Source organism: Pollachius pollachius (genome assembly GCF_949987615.1).
Source record: "Pollachius pollachius genome assembly, chromosome: 11".
NCBI lineage: Eukaryota > Metazoa > Chordata > Actinopteri > Gadiformes > Gadidae > Pollachius > Pollachius pollachius.
In genome coordinates this window covers 16,614,865-16,635,257 of record NC_136944.1, presented here as the reverse complement: position 1 = coordinate 16,635,257, position 20,393 = coordinate 16,614,865, and the positions used below count along the sequence as shown (strand labels likewise).

General features: G+C 53.5%; 1 protein-coding gene across 1 annotated transcript in view; it reads right to left on the bottom strand.

Moving 5' to 3' along the window:
* Window positions 1-845: 845 nt before the first annotated feature.
* The window catches only part of notch3 (notch receptor 3), a 33,735-nt gene continuing 14,187 nt past the window's right edge, over window positions 846-20,393 (bottom strand). Inside the window, exons 8-33 of the mRNA XM_079746297.1 lie at window positions 19,965-20,150; window positions 18,528-18,641; window positions 16,918-17,031; window positions 15,364-15,597; window positions 15,016-15,126; window positions 14,678-14,870; window positions 14,220-14,365; window positions 13,438-13,671; window positions 12,801-12,953; window positions 12,248-12,476; window positions 11,650-11,851; window positions 11,208-11,364; window positions 10,865-11,049; window positions 10,606-10,738; window positions 10,177-10,434; window positions 9,420-9,532; window positions 8,736-9,265; window positions 8,251-8,577; window positions 7,719-7,867; window positions 7,023-7,248; window positions 6,682-6,772; window positions 6,389-6,557; window positions 5,738-6,042; window positions 5,217-5,364; window positions 4,810-4,907; window positions 846-4,664 (exon numbers count right to left, since the gene is read on the bottom strand). Coding sequence (XP_079602423.1) covers window positions 3,099-4,664; window positions 4,810-4,907; window positions 5,217-5,364; window positions 5,738-6,042; window positions 6,389-6,557; window positions 6,682-6,772; window positions 7,023-7,248; window positions 7,719-7,867; window positions 8,251-8,577; window positions 8,736-9,265; window positions 9,420-9,532; window positions 10,177-10,434; window positions 10,606-10,738; window positions 10,865-11,049; window positions 11,208-11,364; window positions 11,650-11,851; window positions 12,248-12,476; window positions 12,801-12,953; window positions 13,438-13,671; window positions 14,220-14,365; window positions 14,678-14,870; window positions 15,016-15,126; window positions 15,364-15,597; window positions 16,918-17,031; window positions 18,528-18,641; window positions 19,965-20,150 — 6,371 coding nt within the window. The 3' untranslated portion in view covers window positions 846-3,098. The remainder of the gene's footprint in view (window positions 4,665-4,809; window positions 4,908-5,216; window positions 5,365-5,737; window positions 6,043-6,388; window positions 6,558-6,681; window positions 6,773-7,022; window positions 7,249-7,718; window positions 7,868-8,250; window positions 8,578-8,735; window positions 9,266-9,419; window positions 9,533-10,176; window positions 10,435-10,605; window positions 10,739-10,864; window positions 11,050-11,207; window positions 11,365-11,649; window positions 11,852-12,247; window positions 12,477-12,800; window positions 12,954-13,437; window positions 13,672-14,219; window positions 14,366-14,677; window positions 14,871-15,015; window positions 15,127-15,363; window positions 15,598-16,917; window positions 17,032-18,527; window positions 18,642-19,964; window positions 20,151-20,393) is intronic.

Sequence of the window (20,393 nt, the reverse complement as noted above, 5' to 3'; positions counted from 1 at the left end):
AATCCGAGGATCTACACATCTATAACGTAACTATATGTTCATTTTACAGCCACTGTTTACGTGAAAATAATATCTTTATTGGGTGCTTTTAAGCAAAGATTCTCATTCAAATTGAAGTAGATAAAGTCCATCCCCATCTCCTTATCAATGATCAATGTTTGTAAACGGCATGTGCAACAAGCTTGTGTGGTCTATAGTTCACCTTTGACACAGATTGATCCATATTTTAAACTTTAAATTCACTTCACTAGAATGAGTTGATTTGAACGGTCATACTCTTGGAGTCTTCGTTCCCCACCTAGTGGTAGTTATAGTTATACAAATGTTGATATAAAAATCTTTCATTGAATATGAATAGCCTGCCCTAAAACATAACTTCCTTCATTGTTATACATCATGGTTTCTACAGACCACAAAGAAGGGAATGTTTGAAGCAACTGTTTGTATGCTTTGTATCTTATAGAATACGGTCTAAGAAAGAAGTAAAAATACAATTAGACTCAAAAGATCTGTTACAATGATAACCGCATCAGTGACATAAAATATAAATTCTAACTTCAAATTTGATTATCTTAGATTAAAATTCTTTGTACTCAGAATTACATTATTACTCGTAATTATTCATATCATGCTACATTAACTCTACTTTTTCCATATTGTATGCATGTATGTAGAATAAAGATGTCTGCTGTAGTCAGAATTACAGAAATAATGAGTGTTGCTGCTTTAAAATACTTTTAAATAACTCTTTCAAACACTAAGTAAGTGTTTGAATGTGAAATTACTAGATAATCCTGATGTCATTCATGTCTAAAACATAATAAAAATCACACAGTACAAAAAAGTGTAACTACAGTTTTTATTAGAAGTAACTTATTTTGCAACTTTTGTCTGTAGACAGAAAACTGTGAAAAGGATTTATGTACACTGATTTCAAACTACTTTTAAACAAGTATAGTAATTAATAATGATAGAAAATATCTATGACAGTTCTAATAATACAAGACCAATACAATATCAGTCACAGCTTGACAGTAATGCTAAAAGGAAGGTTTTTATTTGTCATTTTTAGTAAATAACCATTTTAAAAACATAAAACTTTTCAAACAAATAAATCTACCCAGGACCAACATATTTACACAAAGGGTTCACAAAGCTTGAAATGTACACAATACTTAATATAATGTGACCTGGGAAAGAAATGAACAGACCAAAAAAAAAGACCAAAACATATCATTCATGATGAAGCTGAACATACATCTAAACTACTTTACAATAGAACTTTCTGGAATCTGTCGGATCAGTGAAACATTTCAGCAGTGGAACACATGTGAGCGACGCCACTCCTAATGGGTAAACCAAACCAAACTAATTGGACCAGGAGAATTTAAGACGCACCGAAATGGCAGGGGTTGGTTCCGGGGCTAGTGTCCGCTTTGTGGATGTCGTGGCATCGCGTGCAAACAGAAGGGAACAAACACAATCGTCGCAAAACAGCAAAACAGGTTTGTCCCTCATGAAATCATTTTTTTTGTCTTTTTTTTTTCTTCTGAAAAGTGGAATGTATATCAAGAGGAGTATGTTGCTATCCTAGAGTTTTGTGTCACGTGGAGCAGTCAAAGGCGCTTTGCTGGGCAGCACAGATAGCACAGAAGTAGGGCGAGCGAGAACGGTAGAGTGTCCTCTTGGGAGCATTGTCGAGTGCCTGTAGCGCTACATGGTAGCGTTCACTCCCCTCACATCTTCCGACATGTCACCCTAGATTCGCCCCCGCAACGCCACTGCTCCGTGTCCAGCCCTTTATGGCACTTTTAGAGAGAACGCCTCCCTTAGGAGTGACAGGGCCCTTATGCAGTCGCATTGCAGCAGCTGCACTTACCTGCACTTACTTGCACGACCGCGCGTCCTGCCCAAAGTAACGCTTCCCTTCTCTGTCTCCAAGTAAACATGAAGCTCTGAATGCATCTCCAAAACTCTGGTTCTCTAGTCTGCGGGCTGAGATCAGTGTCCGTCTATCGCTGAGCAGCCAGTTATAACTTGAATGTCTGCCGGGATGCACAAAATAGCAGCTGATGAACATCGCTTAGCACATCGCGTTGATAAAGAATTCCCAGCGTCAACAAATGAACGGTTTATAAAAATAAGCAAATGAAACAATCCAAAAAGACAGTTAAAAAAACGGCAGTGAAATGCAGTTTATTTTAAGGCAGTTCTAATTAATGTTCAGAAATAAATGAAAACAAACCGACAACGACGACTGACGTTTTCTGAGACTATGTTAGTACCTGGAGGTAGTACCCGGTAGAGTTAATAAAGGCTGAACTGCATACGAAATAAAATAACTGATGCCGGGAAGGGGAGCATGACGTCCCAAACTGACACTGAGCCATTTTGACTTGACTCTTGAATGAAGGGATGTTTTGACGAAGAAACCACAGAAGTTAATACTGTCATATTATCATCCTGTGAAGTGCTTCAGGGTGCCTCAAGTCCACTAATTGTTTAAATAGCTCTATGGAAGGTGATCAAGAAAGAACCGATTCCATGAAATCAATATTCGCCAGGGTACATCTGTCCATGAGACCAAAGAAAATACCAGTTGGCTGGATGTCAAAACTTTTTTTTTTCTGTACGGGTGGTTTAGGATGCAAGGGGTTCGGGGGCAGAAAAAGGGAGAGAATATATAATGGAAAAAAAGCAATTCAAAAGGGACATTAAAACAATAAATAAAATAAAAGTATTCACTTCAACATTTTAATTTGATCTACTTTTTAAATGTTAGTCTTCTCCAAGTCTTTGAAATGAAAGACTTGGCTTTCTTCATATATTTTTTTATAATAAAAAAACAAGTCCATCTGTGACAGAATAAGTCTTACTTCATTAAATTGTCTGAACTTTCTCACAGACAACATACACTTCCCTTTACTTTGTTCTTGCTGCGAACATCACGAGCAGACAGTCCTCTTGGGTTAAACATCAGTCAGTCCAAATCCAATAAAAAATCTTGGAAAAAACAGGCTGACATACTTAATAAAGGACAGGTCCCATGGCCAGTCCACATTTTCTCAGACCCGAGTCCATTGTCAGGCGGCTTTTGCTCACGCAAACACCTGCATCTTCCCGCCGGCCTCGGTGGCGTGGGAGATTTGGGTCTGGGCGGGACCGGCTACTGCCGGGCTTGGGGTCGAGTCTGACCAATCAGAAACACAGTGAGGGGAGGGGCTGGACCAGGGCTCGGGGGACTCCGGGGACGGGGTCAGGTAAGGGTGCTCGCTGGGCAGGTGGAGGTAATGCTTGGGGGTGGCATCCAGGGCGGAGGAGTAGCTGTGTTGTGAAGGAGGGGTGGGGTAGTCATCCAGGCCCACCGTGCTGCTGCCAGCCTGGGAGGGAGGCATGTGTGCAGCCAGGACCGCCGGGGCGGCTGCCTGGGCCATCTGGGCGCCGGCCTGGGGCTGAGGGGGCTGCTGGGGACCCTGCTGGGGACCCTGCTGGGGACCCTGCTGGGGACCCTGCTGGGGACCCTGCTGCTGGAAGAAGGCCGGTGGGGGCTGGGAGGTTTGCGGTGTCGGTGGGGTTGAGGTGCTCATGCGGCCCATGCTCTGCTGGCTAACCATCGAGTGGTTGAGAAGCTGCTGCTGCTGCTGCTGCTGCTGCTGCTGCTGCTGCTGCTGCTCAGCGATGGAGGGCAGCTTCACGGGGCTAATGGTCGGAGTGGAGGTGACCGGTGTGGGCTGCAGCATCTGGTTGCGGTACATCTGCTGGTGCAGGAGCATGCTCTGCTGCTGCTGCTGCTGCTGCATGGCCGGGCTCTGCGGGTGCATGCCCGCCTGGCTGGTGTGCACCAGGTTGACCACCTGCTGGCCGCACTGGGAGGAGGGCGTCATGCGGCTGTGCCAGTCGAAGGGCACGCTGACGGGGCTCACCATGCCCATGTTGATGCCCATGGGGCCGGCGTTGAGCACGTAGCCGTGGTTGAGCCCGCCGGCCATGGAGACGCGGCCCTGCATGGACATCCCCCCGTCCCCCAGGTCGTTGAGCTGGGCCAGGGACACGGCGAAGGGGCCGCCGCCCTCCATCATGCCGGCGTGCACCATGGGGGTGTTGGGCACCGACATGGAGGTGTGGAAGAGCCCCGGCGAGGCCATGGCCACGGGGGACGTGGGGTTGGTGATGTAGCCGGCGTTGCTGGCCCCGCCGCGGGGGGAGTCCAGCGAGTCGACCGGGGAGAGGGTGACGGAGCTCTCCAGCAGGGCGCTCTGCATGTCCAGCGTCAGCTTCTTGCTGCGGGCCTTCACCGACTCCTTGAGGGCGGCGGCGTGCTGGCCCGCCGGCCCGGAGCCCTTGGCGCCGGGCCGGCGGTTCTTCTTGCCCTGCGGGGTGGTCTTCAGGCTGGGCAGGAAGGCGCTGGGCGGGCACATGAGCGGGGACAGGGTGTGGCCCCCGGCGAGGTGGTGGCCGCCGCCGCCGCCGCCGCCGTGGGGGCTGCGCACCGTGTTGTACTCGTCCAGCAGCTGGACGATGTCGTGGTGCATGCGCTCCTGGGCGATGTCCCGCGGCAACCGGTCCATGTGGTCGGTGATCTCCCGGTTGGCAAAGTGGGCGAGGAGCACCTTCACCGCCTCACAGCTGCCCTCGCGGGCCGCCAGGAAGAGGGGCGTCTCCTCCTGCGTCACGCGACGGGGGGTGGACCAAGGGGGGGTTAGACAACTTGTTGCTCTTCCCGTGTTGGGAGGAAATGCAGTGTTATGTATTCCAACATGTACACAAACATACACTGTGTGTTTTGAAACCGTAGAGAAGCGCCCGTACCTTCAGATCCTGCATGTCTTTATTGGCTCCGTTCTTGAGGAGTGCGATGGTGGCGTCCACGTTGTTGACGGCCGCCGCCCAGTGCAGCGCGGATTTCCCTGAACGAGAGGAGAACGACGAAGACACGGTTACCAGCGGTAATTGACGCTTTTATCCAAAGCGACTTAAAATAAGTGCATTTGGCACAACAAAGTGAAACAATATATCGCCGTCGGTACAATAAGGATCTTTATAGAACCAGGTGCAAAGCAAACAATCGCTAGGTTAACCCCTTCCTCCGTCAACAACAAAGATAGCTAGGACAAGATGCTACATAAACTCAGTGCTATAACCATTATAACCACCACCACTATAACGTGAGCACATCCTTGGAACCAGCACCAGTGGACCAGGTGGAGGACCCTTACCCAGTTCGTCGACGGCGTTGACGTCGGCGTGGCAGGTGATGAGCTCCTCCACCATGCCCTCCACCGCCATGCGGGCGGCCAGGATGAGTGCCGTGGAGCCGTCGTACATGCGGGAGTCCAGGTCTGTGGCGCGCGTCCGGATCAGGATCTAGTTGCGGGGGGGTGCGACAGCAGCAACCGTCACTGACATGTTTCGGTGGGCGCGAGTACCAGTGGATCGTCATGGATGAAGAGAGCGGCGTAAATCAATGGGAAGTAGTTTAAAAAAAAATAACGAGAGCGGCATGGTCACATGATGAGGGCGGTGGGCTGAAAGGGTCTGGGTTCAAACCCGGTGTCTGCAGATCGACCCACGGGGGGGATCTGCAGACACCGAGGCGTACCGGAGCGTACGTGTGACCTCGTCTTACTCGATATGGTGACGTAGCGAAGCAATGCTGCCTTTTGAAAATAAAATAAAAACTGGGAGGATTACAAGGCCGTGAAACGCGCAGCACGCGGCGATGGGGCGGTCCCCTCACCTGGAAGACGCCCTGCGCGTCGGCGGCCACGGCGGCGTGCAGCGGCGAGCGGCCCGTGTTGTCCTGGGCGTTGGCATCGGCGCCGGCGTCCAGCAGCCGCTTGGCGGCGTCAGCGCGGGCGTAGCGGGCGGCCAGGTGCAGCGCCGTCTCGCCGGTGCGGTCCGTCTGCGCGGCCAGCGAGGCGCCCTGGTAGATGAGGTCAGAGATGATGTTGGCCGAGCACTCCTCCGACTCCTCCTCCTCGGGGATCTCGGGCTCCAGGCCGCCGCCGCAGAACGACGCCAGCATCAGGGGCGTGAAGCCGTCTGGGGGTCACGGAGAGAGAAGGCGTGTGTGGGGGGGGGGGGGTGAGTAAAGGGCTGAATAGGGTTCCACGTCGACACAACTCACTGTCTGCGAGGACGCTTCGACGCAGTCGTGAACCCGTTTTGGTTCTGCGTCGGGTTTTAGAGAGCGGACCAATCACAGCCCTTGCTGCTTGCGCCGCCTCGACGGGAGGCTACAATCTTTGAGAGGAGCCCGTCAGGCCGTTGCGAGGACGCAAGGAGGGTCCGCAAGGACGCAATGGGTCCGACACAAAAGGGGCGTGTGTGGACACGCTACACACGCCCCTTTTGATTGGCATTGTAGCGGATTGTTTGGAACACCCACCTGGCCCTCTGACGTTGACGTCCATGCAGTCGCTGTCAAACTCTCCCTGGGGGGGCGTCAAGGCCATGGTGGGGGGAACACGGATGTCTGCGGCGGCCAGGTGATGCTGGGTCCACTGTCTGCTGTCCACCGCGTCTTCATGGTCAGACGTCATGCTGGGCTCCTCCATCTGTGGTTCAACAGGAGCGCCACCGCCGTGTTACATCACAACACTGGGCCATCGGGTTGGAGTAGAAACCCCCACAGCATGTGAAACGTGGGGACGGATGAAACGTAGAGTCAGCGTGACCCACCTTAAGCCTTTTGATCTCCGGGCAGTCTGCGTCCATCCATTGATCGCTGTGGTCTCCGAGCAGAGACTCCTCCACGGTTTTGGGCATGTGTCTGTTTGGAAAGAAGGCAACAGATCAATTTAAAAGGCGCCCGCTACGACGTCCGGAAACACAAGCGTTTGTCGGGGCGATAAAGATGAATGCACTGATAAGAGATACATCATCCCGCCAGCCCCACCCGAACAGCCTCTCTGTCCCAACCGGTAGGCTGATCTAACCATCACACAAACACAGATCATCCACGCATTGGAAAACATCTCTCACGGCTGAATCCACGCGCCCCCCCCCCCCCCCCCACTCACTTCATGCCCAGCGCGTCCTGGCCCACGGGCTCCCTGCGGTTCTTGTTGCTGCTGGGCTCCTTCTTGGGGAAGAATCCCTCGGGGAACCACAGGGTGCTGTGCTCCCTCTTCCTGCGCGCGATCAGCATCCCCACCACCAGGATGACAAACACGAACAAGGAGGCGATGCCCACCAGGATCAGCTTGGCCCACTGGGGGTATACGGCCTCAGTCAGGGCGGGCGTTGCTATTGGGGGGGGAAGATGCGTCAGGGTTTTATTATTGGTGTTGATGGTTTCATGTGTTATGGTGTTGATGGTTTCATGTGTTGATGGTTTCATGTGTTGATGGTTTCATGTGTTATTGGTGTTGATGGTTTCATGTGTTATTGGTGTTGATAGTTTCATGTGTTATGGGTGGTGGTGGTTTCATGTTTCATGTGTTGATGGTTTCATGTGTTATGGGTGGTGGTAGTTTCATGTGTTGATGGTTTCATGTGTTATGGTGTTGATGGTTTCATGTGTTATTGGTGTTGATGGTTTCATGTGTTATTGGTGTTGATAGTTTCATGTGTTATGGGTGGTGGTGGTTTCATGTGTTATGGTGTTGATGGTTTCATGTGTTGATAGTTTCATGTGTTATTTGTGTTGATGGTTTCATGTGTTATGGTGTTGATGGTTTCATGTGTTAGTGGTGGTTTCATGACATTGTCCTTACTGGAAACGGTTTTGAGCTGGTAGGGGAAGTCCCGGAGCATCTCCCAGGCGGACAGCGCCCCCAGGTAGTCGGCGGCGCCGTCGGCCGTGCGGAAGCAGCCCCCCTGCTCGCAGCCCAGCCGGTTATCGATCTCCAGGTACACAACGGACCTGCAGCGACCACAAGAGGGCAGACCACCAGCGTGAGCGCCGAGGGACCCTACAGGCGGCAGTAGCTCAGGGGGTAGAGCGGGTTGGCTGGTAACCGCGAGGTCGCTAGTTCTTTCCCCTTAGTGTCGACGTGTCCCTGAGCAAGGCACCTCAACTAACTGCTCCCGACTAAATGACTGTCGCCCTGCATGGCTGACGCCGCCGTCGAAGCGTGAATGTGTGCGTGAATGCGGCTGAATGCTAGGCAATATTGTAAAGCGCTTTGGGTGGCCACTGGTTACAAAAAAAGCGCTATATAAATGCCGACCATTTTGTTTTTCATTTACAGGCATGGTAAAACACAAGAGGAATCCCCGCTTCAAAATGTGACACGGCTCAATTACCCGATGACTTCCTCCTGCCGCTCGAGCTCCCGTCGGTAGCGCGCCCCGGGCCGGGTGTAGGGCCGGATCATGGCCTCGCCGTTGCGGTCCAGGCGGAAGCGCACGGTGGTGCGTAGGATGGCGCTCAGCTTCTGCAGGAAGATGGTGCTGGAGCGCCTGAGCTCCTCCGGGGGAAGCAGCACCACCACCACCAGCAGGTCCTCTGCCAGGTCCTCCTTCACGTCCGCCGCGCAGTCCAGGCCGTCCCAGCCGCACTCCTCCGAGTTGCAGCCCTGGTCGCAGCGGCCGTCGGCGTAGTGGTCGATGCAGTAGGTCTCGTAGATCGGACTGGTGTGAGTGTGTGGCGGGGGGGGGGGGAGGGACGAAAAACAGAGTGCAACGTTTTTAATTTTTGTTCTCTTTTTTATTTGTACCGGTGTAAACTAAAAAAAAAAAAACGTGAAAGGCATTCAATCGTTGTTTTTTTTTTTGCCGTCCGGACTTACTTGCACACTTTCTCCTTGACCTTGCAGTCAAAGTTGTCGTAGAGGCAGTCGGCGTTGTTGCACGACTCGTCGCACTGGCTGTTGTTGAAGACGCGCCAGCAGCGCGGGTCGGGGCAGCGGGCCCACGGGTTGACGGCCAGCGAGCAGTCGCCGCCGTCCCAGCGGCAGGCGAACTCGTTGCACTCCTTGTCGCACACGCTGTCGTTGGCCTTGCCGTGGCACTCGGCCAGGGGGCAGGACGGCACGGGCAGCTCCCGGAGCTTGCTGCTCTGCTCGCAGCGCTTGCCGCCCCAGCCGGCGGGGCACTGGCAGTGGAAGAAGGGGAAGGAGGTCTCCTCGGTGCACAGGCCCGCGTTGCGGCAGGGCTGGGACGAGCAGCCCTCGTTGCTGCGGTGCTGGCACTGGGGCCCGGCGAAGCCCGGCTGGCAGGTGCAGCGGGCGCCGTGCGCGGTCAGCGCGCAGTTGCCGCCGTTGTAGCACGACAGCTCCCGGCAGGACATGCTCCTCTCGCAGGCGGTGCCCACGTAGCCCTGGAGACACGGGGACAAAAACGTTTGAGAGGACGATCGGGAGACTTGGGTACGAGCAGGACAACCGCTCAGGGCCGACAGACACTCGCGGCCCGTCCCCAGTCCTTTTGGGCACAGGGGACGGGACCATGAGCGACTTTCAGTGTGCACTTACCAGCTGACAGGTGCAGGTGTATGCCATCGCGCTGTTGCTAGCCACCGTGCACGCGCCCCCGTTCTGACAGGGCTGGGACTCGCACACGCTGAATCGGCTCTGGCACCTTCGACCTGGGGGACAAACGGGCGTTATTCCCAGGGTTAGCGCCGTGGGGCTGAACAACACATCATTCCCAATACATTTCCTGGTATTACATGAGGCGGGGCGGGTTGTCCAGCCTGTGGTTGCCTTGTGCAGTCTCTCTGTGTGGGGGTGCCCTTGAGCAATAACGCTCCCTTTAAACGCTAAATGCTTTATTTATCCTGAAGGAAATCAAGTGATCCAGTAGCAGACGACAAGAGAGAAGATGAGCTAATGAATAAGCAAAATAGTAAAATAGGATAATAATAATACATGTTTTCTGGCAGTATACAGTAACATGTCTGGCCTAATTCATGGGACCTAGTTGTCATGTCGTGTCATAGTATTTATCTCCACTATAATAGTATTGTGTTTGTCAGTAAGCCTAATAAAGAACATTCTTTATACATTTTTTAGAATACACTTACACAAAAAATCGACTCAACCTAAAATATATTGCAGTACATTCATTCCATCTCATTCCGAAAGAACGTAAATATATCCCGACACATTGCATCGGGACCCGTGTGTCGTTCGTGATGTGCATCGTACGCCCGCACACATCCCTACCCCCAGCCCCTGGGGTACGTGTGCAGGAAGAGGAGTTCCGGGGAAGGGGGGGGGGGGGCCTTACCTGTGAAGCCGGGCTTGCAGACGCACTGGTAGTCGTTGGGCAGCTGGATGCAGTCGAAGCTGTTGGCGGGGCTGCAGGGGCTGGAGAGGCACTCGTTGATGTCACCTTCACACCGCTCCCCCGTGAAGCCCGGCGGGCAGTTGCAGCGGTGGCCGCCCACCCGGTCCACGCACGTCCCGTTGTTCAGACACTTGGGCGGTGCCCCGCGCATCCGCGAGGGCGGGGCGCAGTCGTCCTCGTTGATCTCGCACAGCACCCCTTTGGGGGGGGAAGGAAAAGAAAAGCCGTCAGTTTCGAAACAAGGGTCGACGCCGGGCGAGACGCTGTCCCGTCACTGTTTCCTAACGGATGCATGCGTGTGTGTGTGGGGGTGTTTGTGTTTGTGTGTGTGTGTGTGTGTGTGTGGGGGGGGGGGGGGGGGGGGCGTACCCAGTGTGCCCGGGGGGCAGGAGCAGATGTAATGGCCCACGAGGTCGATGCAGGTGCCTCCGTTCTGACAGGGATGGGACTCACACTCGTTCTCCTCCATCTCACAGGTCTCTCCCCTGAAGCCTGGCATGCACTGTGGAAGGAGGAGGGGGTAAGCAATGAGACCACTGTTCTCATAAAAAGGTTTGAAAACACACACACACACACACACACAGACACACACACAAGGGCCAGACGAGAACACAGGCGGCAGGCTTACGTCACAGTGATAGCCTCCCACGTAGCCCCTGCAGGTGGCGCCGTTGCGACAGGGCTTGTCCTCGCAGTGATCCACCTGGCTCTCGCAGTAGCTGCCCGTGAAGTCGATGGGGCATTTGCAGTAGTGGGTGTTGCCCGTGTTGACGCAGTGTCCTCCGTGGTGGCACAGCTCGTCGGTCTGCAGGCCTGGCGGAGGAGTGTCGAGGTTGGGAACACGTTACAGCAAACACTTTGTGTTGTTTGTGTCATCACAGCCGCGTCGGCGCGATGTTGGGATCACACGCTCGACGGAAAACAAAACTATTAGGACATAACACGTGTCCGACTAATAGTCCCGGACGTACCTCTCTGCCGCGCGGCCGACTCGCAGGACACCCTGGGGATGTCGCAGTATCGGCCGGACCAGCTGCCAGCGCATTCGCAGGAGAACGAGGCGTCCTTTTGGCGGCAGCGGCCTCCGTTTTGGCAGGGAGAGGAACGGCGGCACCAGTCCACCGGCGTCTGGTAGGAGAGGAGATCAGAGAGGGGAAACAGAAACCGTTTTCATTGCTTGAACATTTTAAATCCAGTGGGAGCTACAGGGATTACTTCACATTCTTTCATGAGAACCTCCCAGTCCTTGTCTAAGTGTGAGTCTGAGTGTGAGTCTGTGTGTGTGCGTGTATGCGTGCGTGTGTGTGTGCGGTGTGTGTTTGGTGTGCGTTCGGTGTGTGTGTGTTTGTTCGGTGTGCGTACGTGTTTGTTCGGTTTGCGTGTGTCTGTGTGTGTGTTGTGTTGTGTTTGTACCTGGCAACGGTTGCCGGTGTGGGCCTTGGGGCAGGTGCAGCGGAAGGATTCCAAGGCGTCCTGGCAGAGGCCGCCGTTGAGGCAGGGCTGGGAGTCGCACTCGTTCACCTCGTACTGACAGTGGGAGCCCGTGAAGCCGTTGCGACACGTGCAGGAGTAGCCGTTGATCTTGTCGGTGCACGTCCCTCCGTTGAAGCAGGAGCTGGGGAGGAACAAACGGCGCCTCGGTTTAACAGTTGGTCGCGGAGTTCAGATTTGCATTCGGGTGATATGACGTTATGTCTATCTATAGCAATGTTTCTCTGTTGTTTATACTGCTTCGTCTTCAAGAACAATTAATGATGTAAAAAAAATATATACTATATCACTATAACTACATGATATATATATATATTTATGTCGATAGAACTCCAAAAAAACGTGTTATTTTTACCATCTCGCCCACCCCTACAATTCTTCATGTCATCCATTGTTTCTCTGCCCTGCTCTAGATCATTCATGATCACTCACCCAACCATACTCACTCACACACATGCCACACACTCGCACACCGAACACACACACAAACACACAAGAGCGCACACACACACACACGTACCTTTCGGTGCAATCCTGGATGTTGGTTTCACAGTGGATCCCGGTGAAGCCCGGCCTGCAGCTGCAGGTGTAGGAGTTGACGTAGTCAGTACAGGAGGCGCCGTTCTTGCACGGGGAGCTCTGGCACTCGTTGACCTCCATGGCGCAGCTGGGGCCCGTGAAGCCAGCCAGGCAGCTGCAGTGGAAGGAGTTGACGCTGTCCTTGCAGGAGCCCCCGCTCAGACACGGGTCTAGGGAGAGGGTTGGAAGAGAGAGAGAGACAGGCTTCAGCTTCAGAGGAGAGAACTGGCTAACATAAGATGGATGTCTCTGGTCATCACAGACAGGGAATCTGCTTGGGACAGCAGAGAGTACAGAACAGCAATAGGAAATAACAGAAAAATAATGCAAACTGTATTTATTTTATTTTTTTCTGTACAAATGTAAAAAATAAAGATACATTCAAATATAACACACAAGATTTCGTTAACTAGTGTTTCCCTGCTATTTAGAAATTTCGACGTGCAACCGTCCCGTCCCCCCCGTCCGTCCCCCCCAGTTTATTTCCAACTCACTGGGGGAGCAGTCGTCCACGTCGGTCTCACAGGTGAGCCCGTGGTAGCCGGCCCGACAGGAGCACATGAAGCCCCCCATAGTGTTGGTGCAGGCGCCCCGGTTCTTGCAGGGGTTGGAGATGCATTCGTTCACGTCGATGTTACACATCTGACCTGAAGAACCACAACGAAAAAAATTCAAGTTCCTTGTTATTTGTCATGCCTGCACACATACAGCATAACAAGCAGCAGTCATCCATGGCCATAAAATACTTGGATTTCAGGAATCCTCGCATACTACTACAGGTAAACGATATGATAAAATACAACAATTGATACATTCAAATAATAAAATACGCAATAGCACATACCGCTGGTATTAAAACAAAACAAGCAGCCACAAACTGCTATCATTAACCACAAGACTTGAGGCGAAGTAAAGCGACACCATAACTGGCTTAAGTCCATTTCAGTTAAATCTGTTTGACTTGCACACCCTTTAAACGGAGTTCAAGTTGCTTCAGGGATTGCCAACCCCATGACCCTTGCCCTTAATCTAAGAAAGGTAAAAACTCCTGTGAATCTCCCTTCGAGATAACGAACACTATAATATAAATCTAAATCAATCTAAATCAAATGACTCGCTCGATGGACTGACCTTGCCAGCCCGTCTGGCAGTTGCACTGGTAGCCCTGGTAGTCGGGCGTGTGGGAGCAGAGGGCGTGGTTGTCGCAGGGGTTGGGCGAGCAGGGGGTGAGCACATCGGCGCAGGTGGGCCCGCTGTAGGGCAGCTCGCACAGGCAGGTGAAGCTGGCCACGCCGTCCATGCACAAGCCCTTGTTCAGGCAGGGGCTGGACAAACACTCGTTGACGTTCACCTGGCACAGGTTACCTGGGAGAGAGGACACACACACAGGTACGCATGAGTTACACTGTGAGGTTGTTGTGGTGTCGTACGTTTGAATGGGAGATGGTATGTGATGAGGGATTCAATGCGGTTGGTTGTAGTTGTACGTGACATCCACTAGGGGGTGGTAGAGTGCTGTAGGTCATCGCAATACGGGCCCTCAAACTGCTTTGGATTTACAAAGCCGGACTAGAGGTGAGTTTGGAACTGGAATGAAGTGATGCACTGATGCAGAGGTCAAATATCCAATCTTCAGTATTTTCCGTCTATTCACTCAGCCCTTCTTGACTAGCAGTCCTGTTTATATAATAACGTGAAGCTGGATCGTTTACTTGCTCCAAAAAACAAAATGTCATTTAAATAATAATAAAAACAAAAGCTTGGAATTGTGTGTACTATGAAGTCAAGGCAATTCAGTTACACCAAATCCCGGTGAAAAATCCCAGTTGCACACGGCCCCCCCGACCCCGAGGGAACGCAAACCCCCCCCCCCCATCCCCCCGCCCAGTGCGAGGCGTCCCGGGGCCCCTCACCTCTAAAGCCCTGGCGACACTTGCAGTTGAAGCCGTTGAGCTGGTCGATGCACGTGCCGGTGTTCTGACAGGGGCTGGGCAGGCAGTCGTTCCTGTCCAGGTCGCAGTTCTTCCCCACCCATCCCGGCTCACAGTCGCACCGGTACCTGGAGAGAGAGAGAGAGAGAGAGACGGCGGGGATAAGCTCAGCTGTATGTTTATGGTCCTCTCCCTCCTTGACCAGTTGAATTCATCTTGCTTATGCTGGGTTACAAATATGAATGCTAAATGACAACAAATGAATCCATCGTAAGCTTATTTAGAATGACATGTAGAATACGATTTGCATATTAGGTCATTTGTGGATTAGTGCCAATGTTGTTAGCATGCCAGCGGGGTGGATCCACTGCATGCCGTGGATCCACATCGTCGACAGCCGTCAGCAGGTGGACCACCTCTGAACTTTTTCCTCTACGTACCCGTTGATGTCGTCCCTGCAGATCCCATGCATGCAGGGCCCGCTGCCGCACTCGTCCACCTGGGAGTAGCAGTAGGGCGGCTTGAAGCCCACCGGACACATGCAGTGGAAGCCATTCTCCTCGTCCACGCACGTGCCGCCGTTCCTGCACGGCCCCGACGCACACTCGTCTATCTGCACGTTGCACTTTGAACCTGTTGGGAGAGGGAGGTGGAGAACGTGAGTGAGTGATTCTGTGAAGAGACACACACACACACACACACACACACTGAGGAATGACACTGCACTGGTGGGAGGGGGGGGTATGATTCAGTGTTATCGTTTGGGTTTTTGGTGTACCGGTGAAGCCGGGCTTGCAGACGCAGTCGTAGCGGTTGATGCCGTCTTTGCAGATGCCGTAGTCACACGGGTTGCTGGCGCACTCGTCCACGTTGACCTCGCAGTTGGTGCCTGCGAATGTTAGAAAGGGCGGCGAGTTTAGAAACTTTTACAAAACGTTTACCAAACTACAGTCTGCTAAACACACATACTGACGCATACTAACAACTGTTTCAGTTGTCCGAACAAAAACAAGTCAGTCAGGCATTCCCAAACGGGTGCAGCCCGTGTTATGACGCACGCGATCAAAACCCTTCCCGAAGCGGTCGAGCCCAGCACCCGGGGGGTCGAGACAGAGGAACCACGTACCCGAGGTGCCGTGCTGGCACTGGCAGATGTACTTGTTGACCAGGTCCACACACTTGCCGCCGTTCTGGCAGGGGTTGCTGTGGCACTCGTTGAGCTGGTTCTCGCAGCGGTAGCCGGTGTAGCCCGCGTCGCACTGGCACGTGTAGCTGGCGATGCCGTCCATGCAGGTGCCGTGGTGGCAGGGGTCCGGTTGGCAGTTGTTGATGTTGCTCTCGCACAGGGTGCCTTCGTAGCCTGAGGTTGGGGAATGAGGGTAGAGGGTGGGGGGTTAATAATGAGGTATTAATAGTAATAATCAGGAACTACTAAAATAAAAAAATATATATGATTGAATCTAGCCCGTTGCAGTTTAATGATTGGAAAAGAATGTGCGTAAAACCCGGACCGCTTCAACTACAATTTACTTTTATGTGCCGGAACAACACTACCTTTTCACTTTACTACTATGAAACACTTTTAATTTTTATGCTATTTCAACGTTTCCTCTCTCTCTCTCTCTCCCTCTTTTGCTCTCTCTTTCTCTCGCTCTCTCTCTATTAGCGCCTTTAAAGTTTGGGGGCCTGTCCCTGGCGGTTACCATGCCAACAGTGCCTGAGAAGCAACCGAGGGGAGGTGTGTGTGTGTGTGTGTGTGTGTGTGTGTGTGTGTGCGCGACATGTGTGCGGTGCTGAGTTTGGGCAGAGCAGTTGAAAGGAGGGTCCCTGCACGGGGCATCCCAGTCGGCCTTTTGTTCTGGGCGGCGGAGCCGAACAATAGGCCCCGCTACGTCAAACAGGGCCACTTCACTCAACAGAGTGGGGGCCCACAAACAGAGGGGATAGCAAGCAGCTGGTCCCTGAAACAATGAGCCAGTCTCTCCCCCCCCTCCCCCTTACTCTCCCTCCCCCCCCACCCAGCCCCCCATTGGCCCAAACAAACAAAAAAAAGAGTTAATGCTCACATACTGACTTGGCTCTGCTTCAACCCTTCAGTTAGCCAATGAGGGCCTTCTGCACTGTCAGGATTTCTTGAATTATTTTTATTCCTGTACATTAATGTGTCCATCGGGAGGAGTTTAGCTCTATATATGTGTGTGTGTGTGTTCATGTAAGACAATGCATGTGTCTGAGTGTGTGTGTGTGTGTGTGTGTGTGTGTGTGTGTGTGTGTCTGTGGGAGGGTCTGAGTGTTTGAGGGCATGTGTAAGCGAGTGTAGGGATGAGCAGATGTCGGGGGTGGGGTGGGTAGATGACCATGGCTGCCTCTCCAGCATCTGCTGGCCCTGGGTGACCCTGTGATCCTTAGGGGCGATGGGTGGGAACACGGGGGGGATTAGGGGCCTCAAGTCAGTCTGCCGGGGGCCAAACAGACATCTAGAGAACCTGCTGACCCATCCAGCCCTCCCCGACCCCCAAACCCCCCCCTGCCACATCCCTACTCCTCCACCTCCTGCTCCCCAAACATCATAGAGACAGGACCGTGGCACAGGTGAGCATGGCTCTGCCTTTACACCCGACACACACACACACACATACACACAGGGACCACCAATCGGCGGGAGGTTCGAGGCACCCACCTTCGGCGCAGCGGCACTCGTATCCGTTGGGCCGGTCGTAGCACTTGGCTCCGTTCTGGCAGGGGGTGCTGGCGCACTCGTCCACGTCGATCTGACACATGGTGCCGGTGAAGCCTGGGACGGGCAAACACAGAGGTGAGGGGGGTCACCCCAGAGGTCGGAGGGGCAGCGTTCTCCCTTTTTCTGGCCGAAGAGGGCAGAGGTCCAGGGGGGGTTCTTAGTGAAGTCCGGCCAAGGTCGTGTCGGCGATCGCCTTAACTGGTTAAGGACCTGTCACATGTGCACTTGATCGGCGTGCCGGGATGAGCGGCCGTCAATTGTTTTCGCCCGGCCGGCCACTGACCTTGTGAGAAGGCACAAGGAGAGGAAGAGGAGCTCCCTCGACCCGGGTATCGGAATCGACCGTGTAACTCCCATTTCTGGGGAGGTGTGAGGGTGGGCGGGAGGGGGGTTCGCTTGGTTATTTGGGGCTGTTTGCGTGCGGGGGGGGTGTAACATGCACGACTACGAACGTGTGACATAAACGACATGCAGTTAGTCACATCATTCGTGACTCGAGGTTTCCCTCCTGCATCTTGGGAGAGGCTACTGTGCGTCCTGGAATGCCCGGGGACACGGTGAGTAACGACCGCTCCGAGGAATGCAACGCATGTCAGGAGGCCTGAGGCTGGCTGCACTTTTCCCCCCCAACGTTGTTAACCAATGCAAACGTCTTTCTAAGTTCTGGAGCATTGCCTCCTGTCCAGACGGCGCGACACTGCGAAGAGCGATGGGAGCGGTACTATCGGTTGTGGATAATGTTTCAGGGGATGGATTTGTTTTTCCCCTTGCGAGGGAAGGGGTGGTGAAAAAAAAAGAGGAAAAAAAGCATGAGAAAGTGAGAAGGCCCGGACAGATTGGGCACGATGCCCAGAGCCGGGTGAAGTGCTGCATTGGTGGGTAGAGGCTGCCCCTGTGGATTAACAGTGTGAGGATAGCCTGTGTATTGGATGGGAGGGTGAGGGGGGGTGCAGGCAGTGGGGGCTTGGGATGGGTTGTAGGGGTTAGAGGAGGAGGGGTGAGGGGGGTGAGACAGTGGAATTGTTTTCTTTCTTGGGGGTGGGAGGGGGGGGGGGGGAACCCTCCCCTCCCCTCCCTTCCTGCATCAGCTCCGCTGGCTCAATAGCGACATGGAAGGGGGGGGAAGGGAGGGGAGGGGAGGGGAGGGGGGTTGTCTGTCCCAGATGTAAATTGCGGAGACCCTGGAAAAGAATCTCATTAGGGAGAACTGCTGTTCCCCCCACCGCCGAGGGAGAGCGAGGGAGACTGCTGCCCCTGCAACATTCCGCCACAGAGGAGGGGGGGGGGGGAGAAAGGGAGAGAGAGAGAGGGGAGGGAGGCGGGCGTGGGGTCACAATAAACTCTTTGTTCAGGCAAGAGGACAGGCAGCTTTTGGGGACTGGGCTCTCTATTTTTATATGAATTTTTTTCACGAGTGGTGTTTCTGAATGCCAGCCAGCGCAAGCAGCCTGGCCGCTGGAGGGGGGGTTGGAGTGTGAGGCTGGCCTTGGGGGTGGAGCTGGGGGCCCTAGCGAGGACGTGGGGAGGTGTGAGGGGAGCGGCGGACCTACCTGGCTGACACTTGCAGGTGAAGCCGTTCACCATGTCGCGGCAGTGGCCGTCGTTGGCGCACGGGTTGCTCTCGCAGTCGTCCACGTCGACCTCACAGTAGGTGCCCATGTAGCCTGCAGGGGGCACGTAGGGATCGGGAAAATTCAACACACAAAAAAATAAACAGGACAAGCAAATAGCGGCCAGTAGACAGGGTACATCGATGGAGACTTTAGCCCCACAGTGTGTGTGTGTGTGTGTGAATGTGTGTGTGTTGGAGCCACTGAGAGCACTGCCTGGTAAACGAGGTGTTTAACGAGCCGGTGGGAAACTGCTCTCCCCCTCACAGGAGGAGGAGGAGAGGAAGGAGGAGGCTTTTTTAATCAAACTATCTCGGTGGAAACAACCAAAGGGGCCAAAAGAACAAAACTGCATCAAAGCCTCCCGAACACAAACTCCTGATCCCACTGTACTGAGCTGAATCCCCACAGCACCCTGCTAGTGTCCAGAGAGCGCTACCCCTCCTTGGGTCAAACCTCTCACTTAGCCTGTCCCTGTCACATATTCACTGTAATGGAGGGCTCCTCTCTTGAGGTGAGGCAGAGGGGGGCCGGCTAGTGGGAGACCGGTGTGCGTGTGTGTGTGTGTGGAATCGGGACACAATCGGCAACGCAGCGCAAGCTTCGCCAGGCTAGCTGCTGATGATGAGGAGGAGGAGGAGGAGAAGGTGGGAGGAAGGGCCCTGTCTGAGGAGGCGGGGGTAGATGGGAGGGATGGGAGGGTGTAGGGGGGGAGTGAGTGAGTGGGGGGGGGGTCTGGGAAAAAGGCCTCTGCCTCTCTGTGTGTATGAGGGGTGCAAAGTGGAGCACAGAGGGCCCCCATTGTTCGGCTCCATTCCCACCACTCCACGGCTCATTAGTATTCACAGCACACTCCTCCCCCCTTGCGGCTCGGCCCTCTCTCCCACCCCAGCCCTATAGAGCAAACTCCCAGCTCTAATTTGTATAGTCCCCAAAACCCCAGGATGCATGCGGGGCTACGTGTGAGAGTTCCACTGGGGGCTTTTTTTTTCCCTTCTGGGTTTTGTTTTGTTTTGTTGTGTCGTCAATGAGCGTCCAGACCGAAACTCCGCTTCACTGTCTGGCGCGTTGACAACAAAGGAAAAGCCTCTATTACCGACGACATCAAAGCACGCCACAGAGCTCGCGCGTTACATAACTTTTGCGGCGCGAGTTATCACAGTGGAACCCCCTTTCGGACACATTATCCCCGATCAACCTACTCCCGGGGGCACGTCTTGGGGTTTGCTTTCGGTGAAACTCGAGGGGGGGGGGAAATCACACGGGATAAACGTGCAATAATAATCAACTACATTTTTGGACGTTTTGTGTGAGTGCGTACGTTCTTAACACAGGTTGCGTGGGAGCACACTATGCATGCATAAAACAGAAGCCTACCTGGCATGCAGATGCAGGTGAACTCTCCGATGCGGTCCAGGCAGGTGGCGTCGTTCTGGCAGGGCATGGAGAGGCACTCGTTGATGTCGATCTCGCAGCGGGGCCCGGCGTAGCCCCGGCCGCACTGGCACTGGAAGGACCCCTCGGTGTTGACGCACTTCCCGAAGTGCTCGCAGGGGTTGGCGCCTGGGCGTGGACCAGGGGAGCGCAGGAGGACATCATCGTCAGAGGCAGTACAAGGGGGATGGTGTATACATGGTGTTCTGTTTGTATTATTGTTATTGTTTGCATTTTGTCTGAATGCGACACAGTGCAGCCTGAATATTATTGTATTTTAGAATCAGCGGAATAGTGAAAAAGAATGAAAAAGTCTACACAAATACTAAATAAATAAATAAATAATACAAGATGAATAGAAGAATATAGTTC